The 12,249-nt window shown below is 33.8% G+C and overlaps 1 protein-coding gene across 2 annotated transcripts in view; it reads right to left on the bottom strand.

Moving 5' to 3' along the window:
• Positions 1-12,249, bottom strand: part of Dpp10 (Dipeptidyl peptidase 10) — a 521,190-nt gene that overhangs the window by 157,721 nt on the left and 351,220 nt on the right. For both annotated transcript variants that reach the window (XM_081743917.1, XM_081743914.1), the window contains exons 4-5: positions 7,586-7,660; positions 2,938-2,990 (exon numbers count right to left, since the gene is read on the bottom strand). In XM_081743917.1, coding sequence (XP_081600043.1) covers positions 2,938-2,990; positions 7,586-7,660 — 128 coding nt within the window. The remainder of the gene's footprint in view (positions 1-2,937; positions 2,991-7,585; positions 7,661-12,249) is intronic.

Raw genomic sequence — 12,249 nt, 5'->3', positions numbered from 1 at the left:
GTTTATCGCCCCCAAATCGCCGCATTTTCTTCCAGCGCCTCCTTTGGAAACAAAAACACCCTCGGGGTTTAAAGCCCACGTTGAAAACCAGTGACCCACAGCAATGACCTGGTAAATTCAAGACTGACTTGTCACGGGTTTGAATCCCTCTCAAGGCGCAATTGTCACGTGTTGTTCTTTAACTATAAATTCACCACTAGCTCCCGGTGTAAACATGCTTTAGTTTCACTCCAGATGTATGTATGTATGTATGTATGCATGCGTATGTGTGTGTGTATACGTATGTGGTGCTTCATTTCTCAATAACTACTGGCCAGATATAAAAGAAATATGGTGAGCAAGTAACCTATCATCTAAAGATTAAAAGTAGTTATATTTGGTAGCCTAGCCGGACCAGGGACAGTTTCGACTCGACTTGCATGTGGTACCTTATTTCTCGGTAAGTGCTGGCCGAATTTGAACGAAATTTGGTGAAGTAGTGCATCGTGTAGGGAATAAAAATCACTACATTTGGTAGTGAGCCCGGCCAGGGATAGGCTCTCCTTGACAAGAAAGGCTGTGTTCTACAGCTGTGTATGCACGAAACTTCTGCGTTCAGTTCACCGGTTATGTTCTCCTTGTTATTATCAATCATTTCTCATTATCCCCTTTAGCCTAAAGAAAATAACTATGGGATGCATTTTTTTAAAATTAATAAATGAAGGGTTAGTAGCAAAAATTGGATATTTTCAAAATATTACTTTACCAATAACAAATACATCAATGATTAAACGAACTATAGTATGAGATTGGGTTCGACACGCCAAAGTTTGATGATTGCATGGAAAGCATCTGACTGTGTTGATTGGTGCTCTACTCCTTTCACCATTGAAGCGATATGATATTAAACCTAGTATTTAAAGTAAGATTTGAATCGATAGTTGAGTTTGTAACGGAGTAAATACCATTATTGGAAAGTACTTGGCCACTTCGTGGCACTTTCTTTAACATAAGTTCCAAGAAGATGTTCCAAAAGGTAAACCATTTTGAAATTGAAAATAAAAGAGTTTGATGGTCCTTGAACTAAGTGTATTTATGAAGATGAATAGTATAGAATATGCAATTCTTTGTAAATATGTTAATCACTCACAAGATGGCTTCCCTGCTTAATGACGACAGGACAGGAACATGGCTACTGTTTGTTGCTGTGTAAATTCACTTCCCGCAGAAATCCTGGGTATACAAGGATCCAATATCGGAGATTTTACTTTATTGTTCACTGAAGAAGCCATTGAGGTGAAGATCGGCCTTGTCTGATTTCCACGCATGACTTATTTTTGCATGCAGTGTCCTTACAAGACAATAAAATTACTTATGGTGAGCAAAATTCTAGCAATGTTTCAACGTCATCTTCAAAACAGGAAGACCACTTTGTGAGTGATTAATAAGGCCCGGAAGTTGAGGTGAAATCCTCTTTTTGACGAATGCCAGAAGACGAGTCTTAACATAATATATGTTAATTTTGGGTCATTGTAGACCAGCAAATGGTGGATTTTATTTGTTCTTTTTTTTTTGCCTTTTTCGGCGGTTTTTTTTTGTTTATTGGTCTTTTTATAAAGCTTTTCATAGGTCTTAACATCTTTTATTTCATTTCATCTTTCGACAATAAATTTACTGGCTCACAACCACCTCTTAAACATCTTTTCTTAAGTGAAGAAAATTCAAAAGATACGACGTTCTTCAACGACTGGGCTGATAAGACCACATCTACAACAATCACAAGTTAGATAATGAGACGTAACAATGTCCTCGAGCCAGGGGGCTAAGTGCGGGAACTTTTCTTATTTTAGATTGTAGTTCATTTTGCGGAAGGACAGGCCGTTACTCTACCAGAAGCTTACATTTCTTGAACATTATATTTATTAAATATGTAATTCTAATTAAATTGAGTCATATTTTTACGTCCTTTTTTTCCAGTTTTTTAGGTCCTTTTCTTAGATATTTTTAGGTCTTTTTATAGGCCATTTTTACCCAATTTATAGGTTTTCAACTTCCGAGCCGTAGTGATTAACATGTTTTCAATTAATTACTTACTCTGTACTATTCATCTCCACGAATACATTTACTTCAAGGGTCATCTGATTCTTTTATTTTCAATTTCAAAATACCCCATATTTTTGGGACATCATTTATATACAGGGCGTTCGGAAACTACATTTTAAAACTTGGGAAATAAATGCTTACAAAAAACATTAAAAAAAATCTTTAGACCAACATGTGGTGCACAAATAAATAATATTGAAGTTATAGCCTGCCGAAAATTGGCCAGAACGATCAGATATAGGATCATCACTACATAGTGAAATGTCGGTTGAAGGTCCGATGAAAGAAGATATTGTTTGTTTAGAGTTAGGTTCCATTAATATAAAAGTTCATGTGGAAAAGTGTCGGCATCACAGTTAGCCTTGAAATGTAGAAAGAAATTCATGAAGTTTTCAAGAAATGAAAAACGACAGATTAAGAACTGAAAACTGGCACATATGACATTCATTTTTTTATAAAATTTTTTGGGATAAGATTCATTGTCCAATTGTTTTTTTATGTTGTTTTGGAACACCCTGCATACATGTTATGCTTTTCGTGCAAAATCAATATTTTAAACAAGTGCAGTTTTTGTCACGAACCTCTTAATTCTTGTTGAGGTTAAAGAATCAAAAGCTTCCCTTTATATAATTAGATACGAACAGCAACAGCTATCAGTGCTGGAAGCGAATTGTTCTCCACACGTGTCATATTTAATCAAATCACAACATGCCAGTGCAGCACAGCAGAACGTAATCAACAATTCCATTCGTTTCATTAAAATATATACATGCACATCTATATGTATATACATAGCTAGCATAGGACAAGTAACAGCTATATAATACGAGAATATGTAATGGAGTTTGTACTTACGATGTTTGTATATCGTATACTGAATATTTCGCTAACGTCGAGTGCCGAAAAAGCTGAAAAAAAGTTAAAAGAAAAATAAACATTTCTGTAAAATTTAATACAAAATATATTGTCAAGTTTTATATTTTATATAATACCCTGTACACTCGTTTCCAAAATTATTGTCGCATGTCTATAAATTTGTTGTTGTAGGAATATAATTTGATAACGAATTCGCCCGGTATTTCTTATAATGTTAGTATGTGTATAATCGGCTAATACATGTATGTGGCAAATTTCATGTCAAAAGAGTAGTATATAAGAACAATAAAACAAAATAAAACTCTCTTGTCTATTTAGCAATATTCTGTTTTACTCATTCTAATTTATAATTTTTCACATTTTTCACATTTATAATTCTTTTCCTATAAAATTTACCACAAATATACATTTCCCGATTATACACATAGTATCAGTATTAAAAGTACTCTACAAAATCATTATCAAATTATATTCTTACAAGAAGACAGTTATAGATATGCGACAATCATTTTGGACATGAGTGTACATTCTAATCTGTTTACTTTCACCACCATCGCTTTCTATTCTCAACTACTATCAGCGAACAAAGTAGTTGTGTAGACTATTGAATATATTACAAAACTAAATTTATAGATAAGCTATAGTACTATTCTCAACAGTATTGAATACCTTTCGCTATCCTTCTCTCCGAGGAATATTTCTCTTCTTTTTTTTGAAATTAACTTATTTTTAATGGTTTAATTTTAGTGATCTTTTTATCAAGTCCAGTTACCCTTCCTTCCACTTGCAGAACTAACCCTGTTGTTTGGGGTTGGAATCCATTGAGCATAAAAGAGGTAAAATATATTCCAGGGAGCATTTTTACAAATGTCTATGCAAGACAATAAATTTTCCAATATAAATCACGGGAAAAGTTGTCGAGTATGCCCCTTCCCCCCACCCCCCAAAAAACTAATGTATAATTTCTTTACCGCATTAGGAATATTCTCACAACTTGATGTTGGACTCTATTAAGAATGAAAGTGCAAATTCACCTTCCCCCTTTAATCTCAAAAAATGAGAGGGACATGGTAGCTTAGTGGTAGAGCGCTTACCTCTGGCGCGTGGGATCCCTAATCGATCCCCGGCCAAGTAAGTTTGTGGTGGACAACATCGTGTCCGTAGATTTCCTCGGGGTACTCCCGATTTCTCCCACATTCTCATTCCACCATTTTTCCATCATAATTCACTTGCCTTAATCATTGTCTCCCTTAACTTACAGAACATAATCGTGGGACGTTAAACTGAAAGATTTCATTGTAATCTCGAGAAATGTGTTCACGATAATTTTCGTTTAAAAAAAAATCTATTTGGCATAATATGATATTACATTTCCTTTAATTCTTCCTAATCTCTTCTCTGCAGACAGTTAAAATCAGCAAAGAGGAAAGTAGTTGATTTAATCTCCTATTTTCCTCCTGTCATTAGATTTCTTTTCCAGTTCCACGATAAATTTCTAAAATTCATTCGGTTATAGTAAAATATAATGTATGCAAATTTTGATTGACTCTTTTCCGTAATTCCCAGTGCTTGAGATGAAAATTAGTCAATTATGAGCGGCGAATTGAATCTCCTCATAGGGAATGAATACTCCCTCCCTCCAAGTTGAAAACGTATGTTCCACGATAACTTCCGTTACAACTGTTCATATTGTGTTGTAATAAGTCGTACACTTGCTCTAACCCTTCGATATCATTCACACTGCATGGAGCTGAAATTATTTTTTTTAAAAAAAATAAAGTAGTGGTATAATCTTCCTCACAATCTTTTTAGTTTCACGATACTTATATGAAACTCATTCGGTTTTGATACAGAATGAAGTATATTTTTCAGTATTCTCTCCTTTCCGTAATCCTCTATGATTAGGATTAAAATCAATCAACAATGAGGTGTGAATTCTAGACTGCGAAGGAGAAACAATAAGTCAAAAAGCAAGGGTTTCCAGGAGGCGATTTTTTTTTATTTTACCAAGCATAAGTATGAATCACTTATACTAACAGCACCAAGACGCGATTATTCAACTCACGTTTAGAATTGACTTAGAGGCTATATCAAGTCAACCGGAGGTGGAGAATGACATATAGATCTCCAATTTTGACTTATCTCATTTTGGCCAATTTCTGACCTACACTGTTTCTCCCGCGGAGTCTACTCTAGAATTTAGTCCGCAAATATATGCGTTACTCTCTACATAACATTAAAAAATATGATCCAAGATATATTTCGTAAAAATATTAGATTCTTATGGAATGTGGCGTTTACTTTTTGAGGCTTCACAGTCAATCATACTATTCGGATTTAAAATCAAGTGAGAAGGAGAAAGTGAACCTCCCTTTCTCCTCAGGTTTAAAAATGTGTTTTATGATCATTTTCGATGTGTTTTATGATGTTTTATGGTAATTTGCATGTGTTTATTGATGTTTTCACATAATTCCTACTTTGCATTTGAAGTTAATCAAATACTAGGACTCACTTAGCCCCCACCTCTACCATAAAAGATTTAAATAAAACTTCTATGATAATTTTTGCATATATATATATATATATATATATATATATATATATATATATATATATATATATATATATATATGCGAATTTTCAAATACAATTTCAGTGTAAATGAGCCAATAATAACAAAGCACGTTCTTCTTCCCGATTTTATAAAACATATTTTCTCGAATATTTGTTAGGAACACTTAGGTTTTTATAGAAGCTGTGTGTGTGTATTTTGTTGGAGATTTGAGACTTACTTCTATAGTTTTGGGTTGAAATTAGTGAGGAGAAGGATCATTCGCTTGATCAATCACAGCATCACTTGGATATATAACTAGAATCAACAGCATCACTAGGTTATAGGGAACGAATTAATTACTATAGAAATGGCAACACCAGTAGAAATGGCACAAATTGCAAACCCAGAATAAAACTCTCGTAACTCTAAAATATCAATTTTACAGGTAAAACAAATCAAAATCATTGTATATATCTAAAGAAACTATTATCCTTTCTATTTCCGGGAGTTATTAATTATTACAGAGGAAACCTTTCTTAAATACATATAAATTACAATTATTACACATAAAAATTTATAATAAATTTAAACCTATGATCCATCGTATTTACAGCAGTTTGTGAAATACTACAAACAACTTATTTCTTCCTTTGAGAAAGACATAGATAAGAGTTTTGAATAATTATAAAATGATAGATGCGTCCAGCGAATTATTTCCATTTCTTTTCAAATGTTCAGTATATCCGCCATTGGTCACATATTTCATAATTCAATTCTGTCTGTTCCCGCCTCAGCAGTTCAGGGCTGATGGTGACGATAATACGCGTAACTGATAAAGTGTTGAACATTCTGAAGATCTTCTGGTGGGGAAGATACTTTGACTTTCATCTTCCCATACTCACAAGAATAAATTACGTTAGTTAAAATCTGGTGTCCTTGGTGGCTAGCTGATGAGTGCTTGGTCATGTACCGAGACACTGTCGATCGAACGATGTGGTGATTCTTAGTCTAATTATAGGATTAAGTCACCGCTGTCTGCAGCATGCCATAACGTGTCCAAAAATGAAGTTTCGGTACCTGTTGCTTTAAAGAAAAGAACACTTCATATAGTTCTTTGAAATGATGCAGAGTAGAACACATTGTTTTTTTATAAGTCCCAAGAATGTTCGACTTTAGCTTTGGACTTTTATAATTTCCATATGCAGACGATATCATTATTTGCAATTCCGAAAATGGCGAAAGATTGTCTTGTCGGCAGAGATTAACTTCTGCATAAAGAAACTCTTACATGCCTTGTTGCATCTCTGCACAGAAAACAAAGAGTCATTGATTACCAATGGGGTAATCGTAAATACTTTAATTTATACAGCTTCACTTGTAAATGTTTAGGAAGGCATTTTCATAACACTGTCCGAGCAATCGGGTTTCAGTGTTTATTTCGTGGGAATTGCTGTAAAGCCTGCCTGACTACTTACACAATCTCTTGTAATACACCAGGCCGACCTGAACCTTACCATTAAACAAACAATTTTAGTCTTGGAATTCTTTGAGATAATGCATTGTGCTATTGTATATATTCGATGCTTTCGGCAGTTGGAAAGAAATCTTTTTGCACATTCAGAATGGAATTAGAATGAACAAATTCGATCACGCAAAACGCTTTCTCCAGCTGTAGTAAAATAGCAGATTAGATTGGATATGAGTTTAGTAAACCTTTGGGTATATGAGACGTGGACCTACAGCTTAAAGTGAGATTCGAACCATATGAACTCTCGTCGGGAATTGAACTTAGGTCTTTTGAGCGCCAAAGACGCGTACGCTAACCATATTCATATGAGGGAGCTCGTTTCCATGCCAGATTTCACGTGAACGTAGTGCTCTTGATAGTCTTAAGAAGAACTATAATGACATATGATCAACAGGTCGGGCTAGAGCTCATAATACAAAGATTGCATCTTTCAATTCATAAGTCAAGCATATGTTTATATCTTTGTAAAAATAAGCCATTTGTAATATTTCTCTACTTGTGTATGTAGGGAGTATATTGTAAAATAAAGTAAAAGAACTACTTACCTTTTGAACATCGTGTGATAGGAGAATAAACCGCTGATCTGGAGATACCTTGAATGATCTTGCGTTGATACTTCTCTACAAGAAAATACAAATGGAAAGAGAGTATAATAACAATTAAATAATTAACATAGTGATATAAAATATTTTATTCATCTAAATTTGGCAAGTAAACAATACCACATATTAATCGAAAAATTAAAATACACATATCTTTGACATAGGCTGTTTAATGCATACCCCAGATTTAATCAATATGCTGTTAACTTGAAGAATGCGGTCATTTATTGTCTTTTATTGCATTGTATATACATTACAATTTCTTATGTGCTTGCAACAAAAAAGCACTGATGTCAAACATCCAAGTCAAGATGTTAATCAAGGTAAAACATAAGTCTGCACACGGCTTTGTGTAAGTAGTCTTGTTTTTAAGGTTAAAGAAGTTAGATAAGAAAAAATCTTTTACGAGCTCGTATTGTCCGCATGACGCCAATACACAACTGAGATGGAAAATAAAATATTTATTTGTTTCTTGCACCAACTCCTGTACTTTAATTTCGAAGATAACTGGAAATAACAATACCGTATATACATTCCTTAGGGTACCATCATATCTGGAAATTGCACTGTCTGTTTCATTTATCAACTAGTGCTGATTGCTGGATGCATACACACCAACAGAGTATGTGGCAGGAGATGAAGTTATTATTCTTTTCAAGAACTATGTACCAAAGAAACATAAAATATTTAGAAGGAAGATATTCTAAATCTGTGATAGTGAGGGCTAGAGTCACCGGATGGAGGTTTATTCCTGGAAGTTGGTGCATTTCGCTTTGCTGAATCGACCAAGAAGTCATTCTCTTGTTCTCATCTTAAGATAAATATAAAAAATGATGAAAGCATTATTGAAACGAAGAAGAAACTACCAATGATAGAAGTTGGGGAGGAAATAGTATAGTATAAGTAATCGTATAATTTTAGTCCCTGGCTAGTTTATTTGCGTAGATCTGAAATGTTAACGGAAAATAAAAATACGAATTAAAATGACAAAAGAAGTTTTTAGTAACAAGAAAGAGCATATTTTGAAGGTCATTAAATAAAGAATTACAAAAAAGTTTATCAAAATATTCCGTATGCAGTATATGCAATATACGGATCAGAAAGACGAACATCATTGTACAGGGATGGAAAGATCCTGATAACATTGTAATACAAGTAGAGAAGGACTGAGAAAGGAAAATGGTTGGAACGAAACACCAATTGGAAGGCACTACGAAAGGTTTGAGAGAGAGAGAGAGAGAGAGAGAGAGAGAGAGAGAGAGAGAGAGAGAAGGGGGGACAATGATTAACAGAAGGAAATAAAATTAGTTAGACCATGATGTGAGAAGTTGTCTTACTAAGAAGATCACAACTAAAGGACAAAAGATAATTTTTAGATTAAAACGGACGAATTACCAAATGGTACTAATGGGTTGAAACTCTTTTTAAACTTCCGATAAGTAACCTGCCGGTGACGAACAATATCTGTAATTATGATGATTACAGTATAGATTGCTATTTTCTTCACCATAACAACATAACACTACGCTTAACCATGGTCTTAATTAAAGCTAGTAAATTTCTCTATGGCGGAAAAAGTTCATCCTGCATTGATTTTCAGTCTTTATTGTAAATATACATACTGCATTTATAACATAGCTAATCAACTGTATCATAATTTACTTTCTTATGCCACTAATCAACGCATAACAGCTTTGTTCCATTTGTGAGCATTCCCCGAAGTCTAAATCTCAACGTTGATTCCGATCAATCCATAACTCGGGAACGAAAGATATGATAAGGAAAAATCTTTCAGTTGCGTACAAAGCACGTCAGGGTCTATCACAACACTAAGTTTCATGGAGACTGGATGGGTTTACCTCAGGACACACAATATACATATACGGTCCTTTGATATTGAACTTTTAATAATAATAATAATCAAATGAATTACGAAAACTAATGTCATATTTAACTGAACTAATGAATAAAAATGTAACCAGATTTTGAAGCGCACGAATTTTTGGAATACGAGTATTACACTTTAATTTTGCAAATATCTTTCTTTATAAACAATTCCATTATTTCAAAAATTATGAACAAAAATCACAAAGAAACAACATGTGAGTATCCTTTCACAGTGTCAAACTAAGACTTCCAAACTATGCGAATTCAATACCCAAACTTGAAGTAGTGTGTAGGTACTAGTTGTAATAGAGTATTAAGATCAAAGATAGAATCTGTTCCTCGGACACTAAATCCATTTTAAAAAGGCATTACTCGCAATTTATTATTGTTTCTGTTCTATGGCGATAAAGGTCGAAATAAAAATGGTTTACTCGCAGTGGTGCTTTTCAGCCGGTTCGGACCGGTTCGCTAGAACCGGTTCTTAAAATATTTCGAGTTCGCAGAACAGTTTGTTATACACAGACATAAACACACACGCACGCGGCTGGAAGGGAGAGCTGGTTGCATACAAATTTTTCACGGCCAAATACAATTTACCTACATAAAAAAATTGCTTTGCTCTGTATATACCAGAAGATTAATGGCGAAATGGGGGAACAGTAAATTTCATCTTAAGTGTCTTTGTTTTAAGAAAGTTTTATAACTATAGAGGCAAGCACATGTCTCAGAACAAGGTATAAGCACTCTATAAGGCCTTGTTCTCCGAGAAGTAAAAGTCTGAGTGGAAGAAGAGAAGGAGTGGAAGTGTGATGAAGATACAGTTATTGTGTTGAAACTGTCACGTGATTGTGTTATATATATATTGTCACATAGGCTTGCTCAATGTGTTGTTGTTGTTTAGTTTGAACTCATAAGCGCCTATTGCTTTATTTCTTAATCTCAAATACTCAGAAATCAAAAATGAGAATGAGGTTACATGAGTGAAGTGGAGAGCGTTTATATATATTAGAAATACATATATACCATTATAATCAACTGTCGATCCATTGCTGGATGAAGGACTTTCCAATACTTTTTGACAACCATACATCTTCGACAATTCGTTTCCAATATATTAGCAGTGCTACATAATTTCGTCAAACCACCTTGTATTAGGATGTTGTGGAGGTCACTATTTGTCATCGCCAATATCCAGTAAAATATTTGGTTTTGTCTATCTTGTATGGTTTATTTCCTAAGAGAATTATATGTACTCATCTACTATCTCTCTCTTTCATACCCACACCCATATATATATATATATATATATATATATATATATATATATATATATATATATATATATATATATATATATATATACACATATATATATATATATATATATATATATATATATATATATATATATACAGAGAGAGAGAGAGAGAACCGTAGTTAAAAAATTGGAATAGCACCACTGAGTTTACTTCACTTCCGGTTTGAATACACGGTTAAGGGAGAAGATAGAACATATTCTTGAGACCCTGAATTGATTGCTAAAAGCCGCTTCTTGACATCTTTTACCGTTTTGCACTACGGAAATCGGTATTGAAACCGGAAGAAATAGTTAATTTGAACCACTTCCGGTTTAGTTAGTGTTGTGGATAGTCACGATATGTTGTCTTTATATGCTCAATTGTTTATAAGAAACAACTTTTCGCTATCTGTTAGTTTTCCTTCTATGACGATAAACGTTGAAACAGCAAATCGATAATTTTAACCTCTTCCGGTTTGAAAAGAGAGTTAACGAAGCAAGTAGAACCTATTCTTGGGACACTGAATCGATTGCAAAAACTGCATCTTAATACCATTTACCGTTGTCATAAAGTAATAATAAATTTGATCCACTTTCAGTTTTGGTAGAATGTTGTAGATAGGTATGATATGTTGTCGTTTGACTTGAATTGTTTGCAATAAACGCTTCTCGCTATCTACTACCGTCTTTGTTATGTGACGGTATACGTTGAAACCGGAAATGGCTAACTTTAACCACTTCTGGTTTGAATAGAGCTTCAACAGAGGAGATGCAATCTAGTCTTGGGATGCTGAATCGATTGCAGATAACCGAATCTTGATAGCAATTGCCTTTTTACTCTAAGACCGGAAGTAATAGTAAATTTAAATATCTATTCGAACGGTCGACGTCTCATATAGCCTCGATGCTGAAAGGGATACTAAACTCTAATTCAATCAATCAACGAAGAACCTAAGAAATTAGAAATGATTTACTGAAGCAATTACACGTCTTTATTCTCTTTTTCATAAGTCTTTTAAGTATTAAAAAAAAATCCAGATTTAATCTTGAATAGCTCATGTACAGAATATTGTTCTCATACTCCAAAAATATTATATGAAAGTGACAGTTATGGTTGAACCCTAAATTGAAACTGCATGGACATTATATAGTTCAGAAATATTCAGAGCTCTTTTGACGTAAAAGGTTCATGAAAAACCTTCATTGTTAAAATTTCACTCTAAATAACCTAACTTGTGGTAAATACTGCATTTATTTTATCACATATGAAAATCATATTATCCCCAGTCTGGTTATTTTCCAAGATTTCTACACCTGTCGTGGATTCGCAGTTCATGATCAATAGCAAGATGAGATGCTCCAGGAAATGTTCCACATTTTAATGCTTGAGGAGAAACGCAAATGAGGAAATAATCCGATATTG

The sequence above is a fragment of the Thermobia domestica genome, chromosome 2, assembly GCF_964235325.1.
Source record: "Thermobia domestica chromosome 2, izTheDome1.hap1.1, whole genome shotgun sequence".
NCBI classification, from domain to species: domain Eukaryota; kingdom Metazoa; phylum Arthropoda; class Insecta; order Zygentoma; family Lepismatidae; genus Thermobia; species Thermobia domestica.
This window is presented reverse-complemented; position numbering and strand designations above follow the sequence as displayed.